The sequence below is a fragment of the Rhizophagus irregularis genome, chromosome 12 (assembly GCF_026210795.1).
Source record: "Rhizophagus irregularis chromosome 12, complete sequence".
Taxonomy (NCBI): Eukaryota; Fungi; Glomeromycota; class Glomeromycetes; order Glomerales; family Glomeraceae; genus Rhizophagus; species Rhizophagus irregularis.
Genome location: NC_089440.1, coordinates 475,829 through 500,534, shown reverse-complemented (window position 1 = coordinate 500,534; position 24,706 = coordinate 475,829). Strand labels below are relative to the sequence as shown.

General features: G+C 25.6%; 2 protein-coding genes across 2 annotated transcripts; one reads left to right on the top strand and one right to left on the bottom strand.

Moving 5' to 3' along the window:
- Nucleotides 1-21,270: 21,270 nt before the first annotated feature.
- Nucleotides 21,271-21,489, bottom strand: OCT59_003692 (uncharacterized protein; the record flags this gene model as incomplete). The annotated part of the gene is made up of 1 exon (XM_025315310.2): nt 21,271-21,489. One exon carries the CDS (start codon nt 21,487-21,489, stop codon nt 21,271-21,273), a length of 219 nt encoding a protein of 72 aa, XP_025183078.2.
- A 2,675-nt stretch (nt 21,490-24,164) lies between these two features.
- Nucleotides 24,165-24,401, top strand: OCT59_003691 (uncharacterized protein; the record flags this gene model as incomplete). The annotated part of the gene is made up of 1 exon (XM_025331748.2): nt 24,165-24,401. The coding sequence occupies one exon, from the start codon at nt 24,165-24,167 to the stop codon at nt 24,399-24,401; it is 237 nt and encodes a 78-aa protein (XP_025183079.2).
- Nucleotides 24,402-24,706: the final 305 nt, after the last annotated feature.

Sequence of the window (24,706 nt, the reverse complement as noted above, 5' to 3'; positions counted from 1 at the left end):
ATGGTAATTTCCTCTTCCGTGTCTATGTCTTTAATCAACTTATTTTCTGTTTGTGTAAACCAATTTGGAATTTTACTTTTACTACTTCTCACTTCATATGTTATTCTACTCCAATTTTTTACATTGTATTTTCTTTTGTATCTTTCACAATTTCATTAATTATGCATATTGGTTGATATGAATTCTGAGTCTAGCTGGCTTTTAAGAACTTTATGTTGAACAAAAATTTCATCAAGGTAATTAATTGTTTATTGCTGAGAATTCTTACTATTGCTTTTTCTAGCATTTCTAAAAGTGTAGTCAAGTGGTGATCTATTAACAGTCTTAATAAATAGAGATCAGCTTTTAAGATATTTTACTTGCAAATGATCTTTTAATAAAGGTAGAGAATATAAGGTTATCCATAAAGTCCACTCTTCTGCTTTGTAATTATTATGGTGTAGTAAGATATGCTATTAATGTATTTCTTGGGATTTGAGTAGGATAAACATCTCAATTCATGCTAATAAAGTAATATACTTTAAGACTAATATTCCATAGAATATTTTTAGTCATTCCATCTTCTTGATACCCTCCACCTTATAAGAGTATTAAGTAAATTTTTCATACAAACTATAATGTGGTTAAATATCTTTTAAATTATTAATGAAAAACAAAATTTGAATATATCTTCTTCGTTCATAATGAATACCCAAATTAAATTGTAATTAATTACTACTCTACTGATAGCTTTCTTCGTTTACAACTTTCTGCCTTTGAAAAGTTAGACGAAATAAACTTGTATCCTCAACTTTATCAATTTTGACATTTTTTGTCAGATCAATTCTATTATATTAAGGTTTAAACTTGTACTGATTGAAATTCAACCACTAAAAACAGTATTTGCTTCTGGGTTTTGCCATAAAGTGCCAAATCAATGCCTTCTAAATTTTTCTTAATGAGATGTGTATCAGCTATTCATAGCTTCATCTCATTATCAAAAGTGCTTCCATTATTCACTTATGTTTTGTATTTTTGTATAAATTCTAAGATTTTCATTTTTTATAATTACTAATCCAAAGATAAAATATCGCCACCACTATTATATTCATCTTCTGAACTCTGAGAATGCATTATTTTATATATTGTACTTGTGACTGCATATCTTAACATCATTAAAGTATGAATTAATGGATAAACATCAACTGTTGGTACCTTAGAGAATGGGATTGGTGCTTTTTCAATCATACAGTATTTAAAGTATATTGTTTTGCTAGAAGAATTATTTGTCAAATAAAATTAGATCTTTCAGATACTTTAAAAATTTTAGGCTTTTTATATTGAACCTTAATATAATACTAATACATCAAACATTGAATTGCCTTGTTTATCAACCTTTGTTTTGAGATTTTTGATCTGAATTCTATTAAATACCCAAAATAATACTAATGAGATTAAAAAAATATAAATTATAATAAAACCATAAATTTGCTTAATCTAAGTTCTACTTCTATCATTTCATATGTTGAGTTCCATCTGGTTAAAACATCTTACTATAAAGCTGGGATAGTCATATGGATTGGAACTTAAATTAGAAATTTTTGAATTGATTGTTATCTTCTTGAGAGGAGCACCTAGAAAAGGAGGAGATAAGATGAAGGAAGTTCAAAAGGTTCAAATGATATCTTCACCTCAATTTCATACTCTATTTAGAATAATTAATTTATGAACTGAATTATTAAGTAGAAATACAAATATGATTCAATAATAATAAATCAAATTAATGAATTTCATTCATCATTATCTTTCTCAAATAACTTTACTGCATAATTGTCTGCTGTGCCTGAAGAAGTCTCATCAGAAATTAAAAGAAATCACCAATATTAATATAAATTTATCCCTAAAATCTATTAAATACAATGGAGTTTTTTGAAGTGTTTTATAAATTTCCAATAAAATGCCATAATATATGAAAATTTTGTACTTAATATCATTTTGCTCAATTATGCAATTTGTATAAATTTTATTTCAGGCCATGTGTTTTGAGCAGCTGAAATTTTTGTCCTATATTACAAGATTAGTCTGGTATAGTACTATTCCTCTGTTTTAAGTGATAAATAATAATGATATAGTTAGAGTAGTTCATAAAATATTCATGTAAACTTTGCACCATCTCGTCTACCTGTCTTCTATTCAGTTTCCTCATATACTGTATGTTGTTAACCCTGTTATATACAAGCTGGTAACTGTTGGATATTATATTATACTTATTAAATAAATTTTGTATTATTTTCTTTTACTTTGAAAAAGAATAAGTATTAAGAAAAATGTTTTAATTGCTCAATTAATTCTGAACAATTCGTATATTACTTAATTTAATTAACATAAGTTTCCATATATTCCTGGCTATTTTCCATTTCTTTTTCCAATTACTTTTGCCAGATTATATTAAATTGACTTTATAACCTGATTTTATATTCATATATTAAAAATAAAATATAAATAAAGTATATCTTTCTTTTTAAAAAATCCCTTTTCTTGCTTTATTTATTCTTAAATAAAGGATAAGAAGAGGGGATAAGGGATGTGGGTTAAGTCAAATCAGGTAATTAATTTTACATCCCCCTCATCTTTTTTGAAGTGTGCTTTGAGGTATTAAATTTTTTATTATTTCGTTTTGGTTTTTTTTATATGCAAGATGAAAGATATATGTTTCTTTTCAATAGCTCTATGTGATTGGATATGTATTTTCTAATTTTCATTTAGTAATTAATCTTATACTATAATTTTATCTTCTTTAATACAGTGATTTCCAAAAGAAAACAATTATAACCCACATATTTGCTAGTCAAGATAAATAAAATGAGTGTAATATGAAATATTAATTATTAGGTTAATGATGAAAAATCCAATATTATATCGATCAACTTTTTCTAGTCTGCGACTTTTTATCTTGTTGAGAAAATAGTCATGAAATCTCTACTAGGACCATTTCACTTTCCTTCATATCTAAACAAAATTTGCAAACATATTTCTTGCCTAGCCAGATTCATTCTTTCAAGTTCATTATTTGATCCAGGTAGATGAAATGATTTATATCAATGATGATGATTTTAAAGACAAAGGAAATATTGACCATTGTCTGAAATTTTTTTTTTTATAAGAAATATTTCTAATATAATAAGGGGTGGAAATCAAAAATATGCAAAGATCATGATGCTGTGAACTATGCATTTTGCTTTGTATCATTAGACCAATGGTCAAAAGATAAAATTTTTTGTATCAAGAATAATAAAAAATTTGTTGACAATATTTTTATAATAAATATTATGTTTTTGTAGTCAATTATGATTGTTCTAAAATTTTCTTCCATTTCTACATTATACTCAATTAATTACTTATATAAATAAGTAACACACAAATCATATATGTTTCATTATTAATGTTTAGTGTGCTTAATAAAGTGGTGTGATAGTAAAAATGGTAGTTTCTATATAGCCAATGTATGCAATTTTTTATCATTCATTTCAATGTTAATACCTGTACTGGCAGTTTCCCTAATGAAAAATCTAAGTGGTTCAACTCAGGGATTTGATAATAATGTACTGCAATGGAACTCTATTCGCTTGAGAATAGTCAGCTGCTTTTCATTCAATGATTAACAATCTACAACACAGCTATAATATAAACTATCATTGAAATCTTTAACTATTTCTAAAAATACCAGCAATAAGCCTGATTCTTGAACTATTGTATTCTTTGCTTATGTAATAAACATTTATAAATAACTTGAATTTTCATTTTGTTATCCATATCAACTGAATATAGAGCTGAGTTATTCTTTTGGATATAGCTGAGCGATGTGCAACAATAATAAAATAAGAATTTTTGAAAAGTTATGAAAGTAAAAAAATATAGTGAAGAAGTGAATGTAGAGTAATGCTACTTTGGGAATATTCATTTTTTGCTAAAGAAATGGCGCCATTTACTATTTTCTTAAAATATCCTGTTCAATCCATGGATTGTCCTTCATAGCTTGATGGACTACAGAGAAAGTAGCAATATATTCCAGTGGGAAGTTAGTTATTACAGCCACACTTCCTGTATAGAATTGTGTTACTTTATCTAAACATAAGTTTTGCAAATTATTTTGTAAAGAGTTATAGTAAAAAAAATATTCTTATACTAAAATTTGTAGGCATCTTATAATATAAGATCATGATTTTTAATTACTTTGCAAAATGTTTTAGAATGTATAACATTTGTGGTATATTAAATTATCCAATTTACAAGTAAAAGTATCAAATATATCTAATAGAACACGTATGGTATCAATTTGATGGTATTTGAATAATATTTTGTGCTGATATATTTAATATATCTCAAGTTGACTTCTATTGCTTAAATTTTGAAGTTTAATTTGGTTTGATTCTTTACTATATGGTCAACTTCTGCTTGATAAGATCTTGAAGCCTAATAATTTATTAAAGCATTAAATTATTTCTGATTGCTACTATATCAATTTTCTTCCATAATATTGCAATAATTGTATAGTGGTTTCCAATTCAAAAGAACTTAAATTTTTAAAATATAAAATATATTAAAACTTTAATCCAACAAGGCAATTTTTTTAGAATTCTTTTATCACACCACCTATGGATGAACATTTAAGGCAATGTATTTCTTGATAAGAACTGTGTTACCCATGTTTTAAATTAATGCACTGGTTTTTATGTACAGGTATTACACCAATCTTTGTTCTAAACAAGTGAATGTCAATTATATATAAAACAAAATACTATAATATCATTACAATCTTGCAATTCTAATTCGATTTTCTTTTCCTCTTTATACTCCTAAAAGGATTTATAAAATTTAATCCGTCCACTATTTTTTGAATTCCTTATGTTTGTCCACCACCTCTCAAAGATAGTTTACTGATTAAATTATGAAAGTTTTTTGTTATTATACATGATACAGACCTGTTGATACATCATCATCGTGAGTATGTTCATTCATGCTTTGACTTTCTTCACATTCATGTGATATGCATCAAGTTCCTTGCTTTGGATACTTTCCAATCATTTTAACAGAAAAAAATGATAATAAAACAAAAGTTGTTCTCTATTATCTATCAACTTTCAATCACCATTTGTTTGAAAATACCTTCACCAAGAAGCATTACCCTCTTTCAACAAATTTTTCTTCTGCATCAGTTAACTAATTGTTGTTTTCAACTTCTGGCATTACTCTTCTACATGAAAAATTGGCTATATATATTTAAAGGATAATAAAATTTTTGAAACAAAGATTATTGTGAAACTTTAATGAATTTATTTTAAATTTAAATATAGTTGCTACATCAATTTTTATTCTAAATAAGAAAGTGCCTAATTAACAAGTTTCATAGATGGATAAATAAAAGAAAGCCAAACATGGTAAATTTATAAAAAATATTCTTTAGTTTATATTATATATTATAGATACTATAGATAGAAGGCCCATCAACTTTAACTCTAATTTAGTTAATTAATCCAAATTTTTCTCCTGCATCAGTTTGCTAATTGTTATTCTCAACTCCTGGCATTGCTTATTAAAAAATCAACTGTTATTTGTATTATACATTCAAAGGATAGTGAATTCTTGAAACAAAAATTATTGCAAAACTTTAATGAATTTATTTTAAATTTAAATATAGTTATTACACAAATTTTTCATTTTAAACAAAAAAATGTTTATTTAACAAGTTTTATGGATGGAAAAATAAAAAAAAAAGAAAAACATGGTAAATTTATAAAAAAATATTCTTCAGTTCCTATTATATATTAAAGATAGAAGGCTGTGCATACTATAGAAAAATTGTCAAAGTCACATTAAAAGCCACATCAACACCTGAACTTTCACATTGTTTTTTTATAAATAATCAAATTAGGAAGTTGGCGAAAAAACTTTTTGTAATACTATAACAACTAGACTTTATTTATTACTTAGCCAGGTACACAGCCCATGATAATAATGAGCCCATCTTATTACTTTTTCTAAACAATAATTCAATAATAATTTATATAAGTAATTATAAGAAATCAATATGATTATCATCTAAAGTCAAGTTCAAATCATTTGTTAGTACTAAATCAAGGGTATGAATCAGAATTACTAACAACACCAGTTTGGAATATACTTCTAAAGTTTTTCATTCAAGAAATTTCTTGTCTTGGAAGTTTCTAAAGTGTAGTTTTCCGCAAAAAACCATGCAAATTGTTAGTATAGTAAAAATTATTAAAAATATATGAATAGTAATGAAACTTACTTTACAACAACTGAAGGAAATCTGATATTTAAAAAAAACAGTTTGTTTCTTTAAATCAATTACTTCCTTGCCCAATTTATAAATTTTAATATTATCTCAAATATAGTAGTTTAATTTCTTGTATATAATATTAATTATGTGGCTGATATTAAATTCTCTCACTTATAATTTGTTTGATTTTAAAAAAGATTCTGACTAAAAACAGATTATTTTTTTTTATAGTTATAATATTACATATTTGTTCTACTTTATCATTATTAAATCAACATGTAAAAACAATCCATAATGCATATATTTAAATGTAAGAAATAAGAACTATTAGTATCTACAATATTTGATGATATTAATAAAAAGCTAATTTTGCAATGATCTATTTTATATATTGATGAATAGGATTCTTTTTGCCATAAAATAATGCTGTTTGTAATTTTTTCTGTAATTATCAGGTGATTTATTATAAGTTATTAAATAATGTACTATAACAACCTCCCTTGATTAACATGTTTAAGCCCCAGTGGCAGTGCACCAGCTGCACAGCTTGTATAAATTAGAAGTAATCAAGGATCAGTAGCACCAATATAAAAAGAATTCACGTGCTTGTGAAACTTTTTCGTGTATCCGATTTTTTCCAATCCAGAGAATAAATGACTCAGCTGTATTTAACATTGGTAATCCAATTGTTGGTATAGCATTTCATTCAATTTCATATTTTCAGATATTTTTCATTCTTAACATGAATCTATTATTAGATTTTATATTTTTCTTTAACTATATTAATAATATTTAATTTAAATCTAAGTATAATAAACTATATTTAAATATTTGTCTGATATATTCATAAGTAAATTCATATGCCTATTTTAATATATGCTAATCAATAGAATTCAATAATTTGTGAGTATATAATAATATTTATTTATAAAAAATACTGAATTGGTCTAGAATAATTTCGGTCACAAAGTCATAAAGTAATAATATCTTCCACAAAATGATTAGCATGTATAACCTGTAACTAGTCATCTGGTCCAAGTTTCGTCAGATATATTCAATGTATCAACATATCCATTTTGGCTATGTAAGTTTTTACATATGAAGTTTCTCTGTTTATTAGTAAGTTGAAAAATTGGTGTAAAATTTTTTCTAAACTGATCATTAATTGGAATGAATGTATAAGTGGTATTAGAAAAATTATGAAAATAAAAATATTGAATTGTTGAAGTGAGAGGGTCATTGTTGGTTTTTGAGCAAGTATAATTATTTAATCTGCCATTTTTAACGTGTATTTAATTTTGAATAAAATCCAACTGATAAAACCTTTCAATCTATTTCATCTCTTTTATCAATATTCGTTCTTCATTCAATTCTTATCTTTATTCTCTATTCTTTCTAGCTTATTATTTTTATATTCAACTCAAGCAAAAATAGGTATAATAAAATAGCAACTATAAGAAAAAGCAATGCATGGAATCATGCAAAGCATATAGGAGTAATATAATGCAACTAGTATATTTCAGACCAATGAATATGGTATTGAGAAACATGGGCTTTTCATGATTCTTCAGTTGTATATTCTTTCCATTCATTGATAAAAGAATGAAATTATGCATCATAAGTAACTAGATTAGATGTTTATACTGGTTTGGTGCTGGCTTATACCATTTGATATATGCTAATTTTATCTAATAATTTCCATGTTATAATTAAATTATTGGATTTGGGGATAGGAAGAATGATGGAGAATTTATATGAAACTCATCATTAGGAGTAAAAATCTTTAGAATAAAATTGATGAATTCATGAGGAAGAAGTTTCAGGATCGTGTAATTGATCTCTGAAATGAAAAATTGATGAGCTTTAATCTTATTAGAAGTTCTAATTATATACTCAAAATAATATTGAATTTGACCAGAATATTTTCTGTTAAATCAGTTTTCAATTTTCTAATGGGTGTTTTAGGATAAAAATCTAATTTTTAGCTAAAAAGTTGTAATATTTATGTGTTTTTAAATAAGGTGTTAAATGAATTATTGTATTAAATATAAAAAATAAGTTTAAAATAAATATTTAATTATATAAAAATAGGATATAAGAATTTATGATTATTATTAATATAAATGTTGAACAATTTTTTTTTTATATTATTAAATGCCATTATTATATTGGAAAACATTAAAAAGTTTTTCTTTTAATTGAAAAAAGTTTAAATAAATAAATATTATAATTTTTGCATCATTCTATTTGATATATAAAATTTTTAAAATATGAATATTATATTATTTTTTTTAGATTGTAGTAGTATATATTATGAACTTTAAAATTAACAATTTAAGGTAAAAAAGAGTAAAGGTATTTGTCATCATTCATTTAACCATGTAATTGAATCCTGATTATCTCCATTAAATAAAGGTACTTGTGCGATGTTATGGCCGCGGGCTTGTAAGGCGTTATTGTTGGCAGTAACCGTGGCGTTTAAGGTATTCATAGCATTGCTGAGATTAGGCGCTGTCATCTGTCCAGTTTGTGCTTGTACAGCCGCTGTTAAAGCTTGAATATATCAAATTCTTTAAAATCTTTTATATGGCTTAATAATTTGTGTGAATTAATACTTTAGATAAATTTTCTATAAAATTTTCATTTTACATTTCTTTTGTGATCTCCATTATTGTTTTCATTCTATGATCCAAAAGAAAAGAGGATCTTCTATCGAATTGGAATGCTTTTTATATAGAATAAATGAAACTAGATTCTGATGAGCCTAAATCAGATCTAATAAATGATCTTTGATTGATCTACAGCTTTTGTAAATTTAGCAATTAATTTCTAACATGTAAGGTCTAAAGATTGTAACTAGTATATATTAAATTTATCTGTAATTCATTTCTGTTTAAGAATCGCTTACCGAAAATTTGATGCTGTGGTTATTAATATTCCTGTCAGAGAGAGACAGAAAGAGAGAGAGAGAGAGAAGAGTTCTAACTACTTTAATTGTTTGTATATAAGAATAAGTTAGGTATATAAATTATATTATTTTGATCATCTTCTACCTAATTCATTTAACTTTAACTAGTAGTTTTTCAAAAATATTAAATTTTTTAATCTATTAACTGAATAAACATCAACATTTTAAATTTTCTTTGATTCTATTATATAAGTGATATTGTGTATAGAACTTATGGCGAAATTCCTCGAACCTAATTCCTAGTTTTCCCTTAAGTTTTTTTTTCGAAAGTTCAAATCAATATGGAAGATGCTGGGTATCATGATAAATCTCCTGATCGATCGAATCATGGATGGATCTGAATCTGTGAGTATATTTCCACTCTCCTTGAATTCGTAAGTTGGCGTTTGTGACATTCGTCAATTCACCCTTCCTGCTGCAATCTCCACATTTCTCTACGAGATTTGTAATTTGTTATTTCTAATATGAGCATTATGATTAATACAGTAAGATAATTTATATCTGAGATTTTTGACTCAATTATGCATATTTGTTAAGGGATAATATAAAGGTGAAGTAATTTAGTTATTTTAGATTATACTTTTAGAAGATTATATTCATCTACAATTTGATATTATAAGGCTGTTTCTTGATTCATGAATTAAATTATGGTAATAAATAATGGTAATATAGTATGGTATTTGAAGGAAATATTTGTATTAACATATAATAGGGTTTAATAGATTTTAATGTATTTAAAGGAGATATTTGTATAATTATTCTTCGGTATTAATGTTAACCTATCATAGGTTTTAATAGATTTTGAAAAAGAATTCACAATTATTTCTTTTTTCTTTTGTTATAATTTTCATCGTTAATAATAGGTAATCCAGTAAATTGATTACTATTAAATCAAGTAATTAATTCAGAGTGTACAATATAATTGATAAAATTGTCCCCAAATTTTTGGTTGGCTGTGCACAAGATGGTTTAAAAGTAATCTAATTAAAAAATTTTAGAAGATTCTTAATCACCTCTCATAAGAGATATATATTCCCAACTATATTAAATTTAATTAATAATTAGAAGTATATTAAATAAAAATAAGATTGAAGATATGCTTAATATATAACTAATTAAAAGTTACATTTAAGAGTTACTTTAAGTTCGAGACGAAGAGGATGATAATAAAACATATTTCGAGTGGTTGGCAGAGGTGTTATTAAGAAAATAGAATTCTTCCGCAATGCCAAGTAGGTGTTCAAGGCCTCGTTGTTAATCTGAGACTAGTGTTGAATCATCCATAAAGGTGAGATGGGATAGATAGCTGTGAAGAAGAAGATGGAGCGTGTAAATGAATTTTCTAAATGAAATTTTAGGGTGAGGCTCATTATTTGCATAATATCCTTGATAAATTAGTGGTTTTATATACCCAAGTTCAAACTCATCACTTCATCCATTTCATTTAAGTCGTGATTTCAAGGTCATTGTTGTTTGACTTGCCTAACGGTAATTATTAAAACCAGACATAGATGTATAATAGGTGTAAAAGTTGTTATGATGACATTCAATTCTGAAAGTTGGTATTAAGAATTATACACAACAATGTGATGTTTATCAATGAGTCAAAGAAATTTATTTGAGTTGAAGTAGCAAGTTGAATGTGATATATAAGTAGGACGTAGTATATACACTATAATAAAAGGAATATGGCTGTGCCCCGATCAATTTCAAGTTAAAATCTAATATAGAGTATGATTGATTTAGATTGAGATAATCAATATTATTATTTGGTAAATATGCATAGACATATGCTTGCTCCATATAAAATATATTAGGTCAATATTAGAATATTTTTTCTTTTATCACATTTTGATATTTGAAAGTTGATTAATGATAGCTTTTCATCCTTATTTAGGGAAACATTGTTAAATAATAGGTATTATTAGGATTTGTTGTTATATCAAAAATGTAGTGATGTTCTTATTATGAATTTCTTATACCATAGGATGTTGTTTAAATAGTTACATGACATGTTAAGTGTTTAAAATTATTTCATGTCTGTCTTTAGTTTGTAAATTCCTTTTCAGAAGAGAATCCATTAATAACTTTAGTTGCTGTTGATGAATTTATCCAATGTAATTCTTGTTAAATAATTTTATATTTTTTTTAGAGTTTCAATAGTCATTTATAAGACAATATTTGAAGAATTCCACCGCGTTGATGAATCAAAATATAGATTATTAAGGTGAATAGGATGTTGAATTGTTTTCTAGTATGTATTTAATTCATATCATCATTCAATATGTTGTTGGATCATAATTTCAATCAATGTCATGAGATCAAATATCAAGTCATTTCAACATGATGCATCAAATTGTACTGAAATTCTTCTTGAAAGACTAGTTGTTGATCAATACATTTTCCATGGAAAATTTGGTATAATTATTCAACATGGTCCATGCATCATAGATCTTTTAACAGTATATAAACTTTACATTTTTCGTTTTCAAGAGTCATATTGTTAGAATCATATTGTTACCACCAGTTTTCTATTGGTTTGTGATAAACAATATTGAATTGTTGAATAAATAATGCAACATAATAATGGCGACCTCGTGATTTAATTGTGTAAATTGTTCAATATTTTAGTATTTGAAGTATGAATTATTTGAAAATATTAAATTAATAATGGCAGTAATTGATGAATGTATTGGAAATTTTAAAAGTAATAATGGTAAATAATAATAAAATTAATACATATACTTCATGTTATCGATTAGTTATATTTATTTAAATTTTATTGTTATATAATAAGGAGTTGATGTAGTAGTATATTGATATATAAGTCTATAATATTGAAGTAGAAAAAGTTTATGCATAAAAATATTGATTGAATAAAAATATTTATAACTAATGTTAAATTTTTGAGATAATGTAATAAATTTATTTTATTGATAAGTTGACAAGATTCGTAATACACGTAAAAAAATTAGATTGTAAATATGTATTTATAATTTTCGCTATTTTCGTTTTCATTGTTAATAATAGATTAAAGTTTTGCGAGATTTTAATATAAAATAAGTTGAAATATCAATGATTTATAGTTGTTGACTTTTTAATATTTTAAGATATCGTTATTTAAATATTTGTGAAATAGAAATAAAATTTTAAAAATTTGGTCTTTTTAAAAGTTTCGATACATCTAAAAAAAAATATGAAAAAAGATTTTTATTAAAAAAAAAAGAGATTATCGATCAAATTATCTATCTGGATCTCGAGTTAAAGGATTAATATGGCTTATTATAAATAAATTAATAAATAAATCTTGTCTAAGCCTCCTACTTTACCTGTTGCGGGAATTAGAGATTTTACTGCGGCGATGATTCAATTAATCATATCTACTGATATTGTTGTCTGTGTAACAATATTATTACAATTGGCTTTAATGAAATACCCCAAAATTTAGTCCAAAATTTTTTAGGCTATATAAAGTAAGATTCCGCAATTGCCGCATCACTGATTCGCATAAATTTTTAATCAAATTTGGGATAATGACTTTCGAGTCGGGATTTCAGATCTTTACTAGTCGTAGTAATAGATCCGTTTTGAATTTGAATCTTTTCATGCAATATTAAACATATTAATATCTTTTAAGAAGATAATAATAAAAATAATAATAAAAATAGAATATTGTTGCAAAAAGGTTTAAGAAACAAATTTAAGGTTTCATAAAGTTACATGTCATATGTCATATAATAATATCTTCGCAATTCAATTCTTTTGGATCATCATCTCCATTTGAGTAACCCAGGTAAAACGATCTTCCGTGTAACTTGTGTATATAAAAGGGTTATTAATCGGATTTGGTCCGTAAATTTATTCCTTCAAAAATAAAATTTTTTTCATGTCTCAAGAGGGGAATATAAACTCAATTGAATTAACCAATAATCAATATGAAGAGATATATAGAAATATTCAAGTAAATTTTCCAAATAAATTATCATTTAACGATCTTTATCAAAGTAATCATTCAAGAAATGGAAGATATAGAAATCGAACTTGGAGGATTCCAAATGCCTTTATTATCTTTAGAAGAGAATTACTTCTTACACTTTTTAAATATAAAATTTATAAAATAAGAGATTTATCAAAATTCGCATCTCAAAAGTGGTTGGAATTACCTGATGATATTAGACAAAGATATAAAAATTTTTGTGATGATGCTCGTGAATATCATGATTATAGAATTAGAACTCCTACTTATCAGTTAATTAAATTCTGAAATCAATTTATAATTTGTTCATGTTTTTTTTAGTACAATTTATTGTTATTCATGTTTTTTGATAAATTTATTATTATTTTATTTTCTTTTTTTTTCATTTTTTATTCGCCAAAATTAGTCCCCCTACTACATAATATTGTGTCACGATCATTTGTTTATTATTATTATAATTTATTTATAATAATAAATCACCATATCCAATAGTTTTCATTATAATTTGTAATGTCGAACTTTTTAAGTGATTTTTTGTTATACACGATCTAGTACCCTTCTCATCGTACAACGGGACCATCATTTGTTATACAATATCTCATGTGATAGATTACAATAGGTAAAATATAATCTTAATTTTATTTCGTTTATAGTTTAGCAACCGTAATTATAATTTCGTTGGCATCTATGAGGTATAAAAATAGATTTTTTTTTATAATTAATAATTATATCCAATAAATCGCGAAAGTTTATCGCCAGATTATTCGAAGAAAAGAATAATTTTTTTATGTTGTCGGTTTAATAGTCCAAAAATTTTTCTTGACAATAGTAATTTGAGTTTAAATGATCGGCAATACAAAGTGCCAATTACATCATAATGATAAAAAACCGGTTTCTTATTTTATTTTCCTAATTTATTTAAGGATAGAAAAATTAAGGTTAGGGTGAGAAAAAAAAAATGTAAAAGTTTGTTTGTAAACGTAATTATATAAATAAAATTTCGAGAAATTTATATTGTAAAAATAAATATTAAAAATCTTTTGTTTATTTATTATTTACGAAAAAAAAAAAGCTAAAAGAGTAGAAAGTTCTGAAATATAAATGTTACACTACTTCAAATTCTAATATAGTGTTTCAGATGTTACCATATAAAGTTTCCAGATAAATCGGTTTTACCACAGCTCGTGACATACGAATATGTTAAGTTGATGTTGGGAAAAGTTAAAATACGTTCAGTAATCGTTCCATGTAATCAACTTAATTAGATTTACAATATATGGGATATTCGATAACAATTTTTGAGCATTTTACTTAAACACATTACTGCGGTAGAATTTTAATTGTCTCTTCGAAGACCCTATGATTAATTGATTTAATTATATTTCGTATATGCTACTTTTTCAACAAGATTGCAACGCGAAATATGTATTAATTTTATTTAATATATATGTTGTGCCTCAGATTGATTCTTGCCTCAGATTAAAACTACCAATAGGATGTGACGAATTATGTATATACACGTGATGATCTACATAGTAAAATTACCATATATGTAATGCACGTGATCTGGTGTTGATCTCACGCAGCGTGAGTTTTAATCTGAGGCAAGAATCAATCTGAGGCACAACATATATATAGTTGAAAAATTTTCTTGTGTAACCGATAATGTTTAGATTAACTTGCATAAATATTATTGAATTGTGATTCGTCTGTGCGTATGGGCCGATTTTTGGAATGCTAATCAATCGACACACCTGACACACCTCGTTTGCTATAGATCGGGCTAGGCCTTTCTTGATCTATTCCGAGGATTATTATGGTTTGCATATGTGTAGTTGTGTACGTTCCGATGGGCTGCGGCCGATCGCATCATCCAGATTTTAAAATCTTTTTTTCGGTCGTTCTTTTATTAGACCGGATCTTTTAACCGAAATTTTAATACATTCCGGTTTTTTATACTAAATATTTTTTTTATTTTTTTTTATTTATTTTTTATACATATTTTTTTTATTACCGTATTTTGCGGTTAGCAAGCACCCCGAAAATAAGCAACCCTGGCCAGAATTATCAGAATTGTGCAATTTTGGCCAGAATTATGAGAATCCTGGCCGCCACGCCATAATTTATATATGTATACCAGGTATATTATCGTTATCAGTTATTATTTATTTCGTCTTTTAGGCTTTAGATCTGGATACTACTATCCTAGATCGTCTTACAGTAAGCATTATTTTTTTATTTTTTTAATAATTTTTTTATTTTACTAATTTTTTTCTATTTTTCTTTTTTTCGCTCTTTCACCTGATCAACGATATAATTAAAATAAAAACGTGTTAATATTATATAAGATCTAATTTATTTAAATATAAAACAAAGATTTTATTGTTATATTGATTTTAACTTATTTAGTCCTGTCGCAACGCAACATGCTACAGCTAGTATATATTAAACTTATTCAAAAAATTTATCGAAATTACTAAAACGGTGAATAATATGACAAAGTAAACAAAGTAAAATATAACATTGCGCATTAATCTCTTTTTAATAATTTCATCATATTTATAACTCTTAATAACTCTTATCCTAATATTGGTATACCAGCAAATTTTAAAGCAGATAATTTTGAAGTTTTTCAAGTAATTAACATTTGTATTACTATACCACGTCCCATTAAAATAACCACCTCCACCAAATGCATTATTATAATACGTCCCACTACCAAAACATAAATCATTACCTCCACCAAATGCTGGTCCATAACTTGAATTACAACTTATAGAATATGTATTACCGTTACTATAACCTACTTTTGCGCTTTGAAGGTTATCCTTATTTAAAAGTGAGAATAATAATTTTGCACTTTTATGGTTATCTTTATTTGTAAATGAGAATAAGAAACTATCATAAGTAGATTTAAATGTGTTACTTGAATCCCAAAAAAGTGGATTGTATCCTCCAACTATTTTCTCCGAATTTGCGATTTTTATCACAACTATAGTAGCTCCTTTATTATCACATTTTTCATGAAATGCAGTATTTGTATAACCATCCCTACTGGCACGGTAAATTAAATTAAAATCATAAGGAATATTTTTTTCATTATAATAATACTGATTTTTCTTTTCTATCCAACTAGAAATAATAGCAAATTTTTTCTTATTAATTATAGAATCATAAATAATTTTTGGTTTCCTAGGAGGTTGTATATCAACATTTAATCGTTCACTTGATGCCATGTGAAATACAAGTACATTATCAATTAAATCTTCTGGTATTATTTTTTTAAAAGGGTATACTTTTGTAATAAAATCTGCTGAAGGGATATGATAAAATCTTATTAATGGAATAAATCTATGAATAATTCTTTCCATGGTCATTAATTCTTCTTTATTCCACTGTGTAGGATCTTTTGAAATATTAGAATGTTGAGCCAAGCACCATTTAATCAAACTTTCCCATATAACAATTTCATCCAAAAACAAATGATCCCTTTTTAAAAGTAATTCTAATAAAGGCATTTTTAAAGTTAAAATTTTATCAGATTTAAATAATTCTTCTGGTTTAGCACAAATTTCTTCAAGACAATAATCACATAAATCTGAGAAAATATCATTCTGAATAACTTGATAAACGGTATCAAGTATTTCTATAGGATTTTGTTTTAAAAATTCACGATGTTGAATCAAATATTCATTAATATAAAGAATCAATGTTTGAATTTTGAGTTCATCTACTGCTATCAAAAGTTTTAAAACCTCCAATATTTGTAATTTCGTCAAATCAATTTTTCCACAATAAATAAACCTTAAGTATTAAAAAAAAAAAATATTTAGTTATAATTGACAATTAATTTCATATATATGTATACACGATTTATTTAAAATTTACCTTAAAATAATTTTAAAAAATTGAGGAGAAATGTTAGGAATAATAAAAATAAAGTTTCCATCCTTTTTCTCAGTTAATTCATTAGAAAATGCCGTACGAAAATATTGAGATCTAATACGTAAAATATTTGAATGTCCGTGTATTATTTCTACATTTTCATTTTCGCCCGCATGAATAATAACATTATATTCTTCATCAGATTCAAGTAATTTTTCATAATCGTTAATAACTTCTTGAGACTGTTCAAAAGACATGTCGTTTTTTTTTTTAAAAAAAAAAGAAAGTTTTCGAGAAACTAATTTGTATTACACAATCAATTACGATGAAATATAATTGGAAAATCACATGAATAAATATTTATATGCAGTATGTCAATCACATGCCATAAATCTCAGCCACACATTGGGTTGGATATTCGACCATTAGACTGACGAATTGCGTCATAATTTATTAACTGTTAATGTTTTGATAATTTATCCGTAAATTAAGCTTTCAATCGCAAATAATATTTACGAATATACTCCTTAAATAATCTTAAGTAATAAAATAATAAAGCTAAAAAAAAGATATTTATTTTTAGCATTCTGAGAATATCGTTAAAAAAAAGTAAGTTTAGATGAAAAAATAGTGAATTCAGATTTTTTTTTTTTTTGATTTCAAACCTTATTCGTAAAAGTCAATAAAGTATCTATCTAAATACAAAATAGAAAAGAAAACAAAACAATATAATCTAACTATATACATAAAACTTACGACACTAAGCGCGTCTCTGCGTCAAGCGACACTTCATAACTCCACAACTAACGAAAATGGCTTTCTCTCGTCAACTAGCTACATTCACAGGTCGAAGAGATATGGTTTGCATGAAGTTTATACTATTAAAATTTGGTGGAAACCTGTCCAATTTCCATGGTTTAGGCCAGATTTCAATGAAGTTTCTGGAAATGTTATGGAAATATTATGCAAACTGGACAAGTTTCAATCATAGTGGAAACCATACCACTTTGATCAGTGATTTCATCACATGCTCCGCAGTTATGCAATTTTTTTTTTTGTCTTTTTGCGTTTTTGCATCTAAAAACCGTGTGGACCCTAACCTACTTATCAGACAGATACTCGATCTAAATAACGCATTTCATTCCTTGACAGTCTACGCTTGATCAATCACGAAAATTTAGCAGCGAATCCAAAGAGCCTAACTCCAGACGGTGTTATTATACTGTATATACCCTACCGATGACAGCATGTTAGATAACGAAGAATTTTAATGATAACGATTTGGAATAAGAAATGAAGTAGCCGTAGAGGTTGGAACCGGTTCTATTTTCGAAAACCGAATTTAAAACGGGTGCAACTGGTTCAATCTATTTCAAACCGGTTTGGCAAAATCCGAATAACCGATTTGCGCTTCTGGTTTATATTTGATAATTCTGGCCTGAATTAAATGTGATCGGCATAAATCTGGCCAAGTTATAATTACTATTTTGGCCGTGGTCACGTGATTTAAATTATTTAAATTTCGTAATTCGGGCCAGTAGAAAGTTTCAATATCAAACCGGGTTGAGTATTCGGTTGCACCCGCTTTAAACGCAAACCGGTTTTCGTAATATGAATCTGGGTTAAACCGAATCATCAAAAACCATTTGTAAACCGGATGTACCATCAGCAAACTCTAATTTGGATTAATTTAGCAAATTCGTATACTTGATGAAATGTATTGCGGTATTTCAGTTATTGATTTAGTTGAACATCAATTTGCTAATTTTTATCATTGATTATTTTCTTAGAATTTTTTTAACAACGACTTTTTGTTCTTTCTTTAGTTATTGGATTTTTTTTTTTGATCAAAATTATTGAAATTGATATATCATGCAATTTAATATACAAATATCTATTTGTTTCTCTTAATGGAATTTTTATAATTTTTTTTTTTAATTTAAAAGTATTTTAATGTATACTTTATATAAAATTGTCTAACTAAAAATATACAAATATGTTAAATGCGAAGTTTATATCTAAGCAGCATTTTTACACTTATTTAAATTAAATAAAATACATAAATCTATACAAATTTATATGAAGTAAAGAATTTTATATATATTTAATTAGTATATAAAAATATTTGTATAATGTTTATTTATCTAGTATAAATAAATTATACGTAAATTTACATTCAAAATCTCGACAGTCACTTGCACGACTAACACAAGACCGACAACAAAGTCTCGACAATCAAAATCTCGACAATCCAAAATCCCGACAAGTCATTATATCGTTCAAATGATTTTCAAGATTTCGTACCAAAACCGTTAGAAAAATTTCCATGATTTATCCATTAAATTGATACATTCACGGAAAAAACATGGAAAGATAAAACACGGATCAGATTTTTTACAGGGATAGATGTAAATTGGCAGGATAAACAATTTTATTAAGGAAATAAAATTTGTGCGCACCCGCGCATGTGCGCACCCCTCCATTTTTGGTAATTTTTATATAGTAAATTTGTCGATCATTAATTATCACGTGATTTTAGTAAAATCCCGATTTTTTTAAATATTCATGCCGCAACTCTCACGTACATATTATAGAGCCTTAAAAATTTATTTACTATGCGTATTTTTGCCTATTCTACAACTTTACTTAATGAGCCATGAAGGGTTTAGAATGTCATTTTTGACTTTTATATATAATATATCCATGGGGTGCGCACATGCGCAGGTGCGCACAAATTTTAAACCCTTATATTAATTATCCAAATAAATTTTTTTGTATTCTTAAAATTTTTGTTAAAATTTTTTGATTAAACCCTAAAGAATCTTTTTTTTATTACCAATTAATATTATTTAGATATATTTTTGAGGTTGTAAATTTGCTTTTTTTAATTGAAAAGCTACTAGTTAAATATGATAAATTTCCTAATATTATAGTGATTATAATGGTAGTCATTGATGTTTGAATTTAGTATAAAATGCTAGAGTTTAAATTTGGTGTCAAAGCTTAATTTAATAAATAAATTATCAAAATTCAAATATAATGATAAAATGTCAAAGTCTGAATTAATAAATTGATTAAACAGAATAAATATTCTTTCTACATGTAAATAGCGTTAAAATAAATGTTTACACAAAGTATTTTTCAAAAAAATAAGTAAGGTAAAAAGTTCAAAATGTTTTTATAAAATAGCATATTTTTTTAACAATCTTCTTTGGCCAGATGTAACCGAATGAAGCAAAGTTCATAATTTTTCAAGTTTATAAAAATAAGAACAGTTTATTATATTATGAAAAAGTATGTCACGTTTTGTCGATGTGATTCCTTTAACCTGAAAATTTCGATTTTTACCAAATTTGGGCCGGCATTATAAATTTGGCCAGAGTTAAGAAAATTTTGGCCAGAATTATAATTTAGGAATTTTTAACCGGTAAATTAATTTAATTAATTTTAGCCAAATTGAATTTTACATATCAACAATTTATATTATATATCTCTGCCGATTTCCCGACATGGCCACTGTTCATTTCATAAGGAATATCCTCTCAAAAAATATGAAATAGCAATTGCAATTTCTAAATTTTTTTAGATAATTATATTACAATATTTACTTCATCTTTGATTAATAAAAATAATTAGAATATATTAAACAAGCAATTCAACAATACAATATTAAAATATAAATTTTGTTGAAATGAGACAAATTTCTTTTTTTTTTTCAGAAAAATAAATTAAATCATTAAAGAATTAAATTCTTGTTTTAATTAAGATTATTATTAATAATTAATTATGTATATAATACATATAAAAATTGAGTTTATGTATAATCATGTGTGAGGAATATAATAAATATTCATGTATATAAAATTCAGTAAACTTATAATAATTTCAATCAAACAACATTATACCTATTTTATCACAATTTTTTTTTTTAAATTAAGTCTAACAATGTATAAGCAAATACCATTATAATAATAAACAGTTTGGATTTTACTATCATTACAAAAAAGTCTTACAATATATCAATTCTTACTAGTGAAGGCTGAATCCAACAGGAGAGAATGAAATCTAAAAATATATAGTATATAATAAAATAGGTTAGAAGACTCGAGTACTCTAAGTAAGCTTTGTAGAAAAGACAGATTCAAGCCCCCATGCCTACTATCAACTGACATTAACGATATATCGTGAGTGATCAAACTCGTGCAGAGGTACTGTCATATTGCTTGATAATAAGACATGAGACCCACCACCAAAGGGACGGGCCCCACATACAGAAGTCTGCGACATAGCTTGAGATATTTTTATTCTCATTGAAGGTAACCAAACTTCTAGAAGAGGAGGATAACCAAAACACTCTAGGTGCACTTGTCCCTTATACATCCCAGCTTAGCCATTTCCACTTACCAGAATAATAAAAATAACTACTATTCAGGCTTGACTTTATTTCGGTTTTTAGAAAAAAAAAAATATGCTGAATAACCGTCCGTAACTATCCACAACTCACAACACTTTTAACTAGAAGTTGCTTAGGATATTTATTTTAATAATTTTTATCTCTAAATAGAAATTAGTAGGCAAAAATAGCTTGACTAGGAGTAGCCGAAAGTATAAGATACTTATATTTCTAAACGGAGAGTTAATAAGAAAAAGCTACAAATTATTAATAAATGTTAGAGACTAAGATAAAAAACTATAAGTATTTTAAAAAAAATACGTGTAAAAGAAAGAAATTTTGTGTAGGAAAAAGGAAAAAATGATTATTTATACTTTTATAGAAAATATTTCATGCGAAAATTTGTTTTGAGTTATTGTTATGGTCGTGGCGCGCATAAAGTATTAAACACAAGCCTATCTATTGATCATAATCACAATTTGAGATTCCGATGTATGATTTTCATCATTTGATCATTTGATAGTGAAGTAATTTTAAAAGAATTGCATGTGCTTTTTCCGATATAGATCCAAATCGTTAACTGTTCGTTTGTTTATAATTTAGATATTTGACATCGATTATTGTTGTACATACAATAGATATCTATTTTACATTATGCCTTTGAGGTTTGATAAACAAATTTTATATTTATCTTTGATTATAATAGGACCCCGAAATATATATGTAGAGGTCAGGTCCAGAAGTGGTCCAAAATACGCATTCTTTCAGGGCCGGAATTACGATAATTTCAGCCATTATCTAAATTAGGAAATATTATTTTGGCTGGGATTATCCATAAAAGGAATGATCTACATGATTTTTTTGACTCATTATACGCAAACTCTGACCTGACCCTTTTATGTATATTTCGGGGTCCTATTATAATCTTTTGATAATCATTATTTCTTTATTTAGAACCCGTTATTACTAACTTGTATTGTATTAAATATACAAAATATTTTGTATACCGTATTAGTATTACCCGTATTATTTAAATATCTATGACATTCGGAAGAGTCACATTTTCAAATTATGATCAATAATAAAGGAATTATTTTATGTTTTTATATAGTTTTTAAGTTCATTTTTTTTTTAAAAAAAATTAATGTTACTATATTTATTCAAATCGGATAACCGCTATTCGGAACTTAATAATAATAATAAATTAAATTATTTGCACGAAGCAACCTAAAATATATAAAATAGCAAAAATTATATGCGCAATAATCTGGAAATTTTATATACATTTTATTATATTAAGTTTAAATATTGTAAATAATTTTATTATACAACGCCACTGTACTTCACACGCCACATTATTGCTTTTTCTAACAGAAAATTTTAAATCATTGTTGGCGTGAATTGTAACATGGGATTTACATAATTTATTTCCGTGAATTTCATTAATAAAAGCAAATTTTATAGCACGTTCTATTAGCCATAAATTCTAAGGTATATATTATAATATAGTATATATTATATATTTAAAATTATTATTATTAGTAGTTGATTAAACAATCTATTTCAAGATTTTAGTATGGAATTGTTGAAAAAAATATTCAGATCAAGAGACACTAGTAGTGTTAATAAATTATCTGAAGAAAGACTTATTGAAAAATGTCAATCTTTATAGATATCAGGTAAATGTAATTTTACTTTATAATTTATTACAAATAATATGATTTAACTGTTTAGTAAATAAAGAATATATTTTTGTTCTTTTATTCAAATGTACATGTTAAAATTTCTTCTGTTGATTCAAATAGTACCCTATCAGAAGAGATTGATGATAAAGTAATTTATATGGGAGACTTGGAAAAAAGAAAAAAAAATATATGGTATATGTGGAGAATGTAATTAACACAGAAAGATATTGGTGTCAACTTTGTATTGCAAAAAGATTTAAAGAAAATATTAAAAATTGGACTAGTAGAAATAAAGATATTGATGAATTAATACAACATTCACAACTTAATGCTCTACATCATACAAAATGTCTTGAATGGATACCTTTTGAGAAATTTCAAAATATTACAAATGTGATAAAATTTATTCAGCTGAGGATTTACTAGTTATTGGAATAATGAAAATCAAAAATGGTACAGATTTACAGAACAAAAAGTTGCATTAAAAAGTTTGGGTAATTCTTTGGATATTAGTACAGATTTTTTAAATAATGAGGTAATTAAATAAAAAATTTAATTTATTTTGCAATTGGATTATTTTATTTTTTAATAAATTTTATTTCCTTTAAAAAAATTTTTAAAATTAGATCAAATTTCACCTACAGATTTATTTGTGGGATATTGTTTTCTGTTATGGAGTAACTCAAGATCCAAATACCAAAGATTATATGATGGTTTTAAATTAATGTGAAGATGGAAATTTAAGAAATTTCTATTTAAATAAGCCTGAAAATGATATTAACAACAAAATTAAGAAATTATAAAAATTGCAAGCGGACTGTTAGATATCCATAATGCTGAAAATGTTTATAAAGACTTTCATTCAGTTATTATTTATTTAACATGTCAGCTATATTCATAAGTGATTTAGGAATGTGTAGCTAGCAAATAACGAAAAAAGATTAGATAAAAAAGGAGTTTATGAAGTATTACCTTATATGGCACCAGAAGTTTTACGTGGATATCAATATACAAAAGCAGCTGATATTTATTCATTTGGAATAATTATGAATGAGTCTCTTTCTGAAGAAATTCCTTTTAATAATATTCCTCATGATTATACTTTAGCTGTTAAGTATGTAAAGAAAGGATTTAGACTGAAAATTTCTGAAGATATTCCAGCATTTCTTGTGGATTTAATTATGAAATTTTGGGATGCTGAAGCAAAAAAATAGACCAAATTCTAAAGAGTTATACCATAAATTAAAGAAATGGGAAGAAAAAGAACATAAAGATGATAAATCCGTTCTCAAATTGAAGAATATGATAAAACTAGAAAAAGAAAATTGAAAAATAGATCAAATGGAAATAAGTCTGAAGGTATTAAAACTCATACCCGAGCAATTTATATCAGTAGATTTTTAAATTTTAAAAATCTTCCAGAACTAATAAATTTTTCAGATTTTCACCATTTCAATTTAATTCAGGTACTAAATGTTTTATGTTAATTATGATTTATTTATAATTTTAATTTGTATTC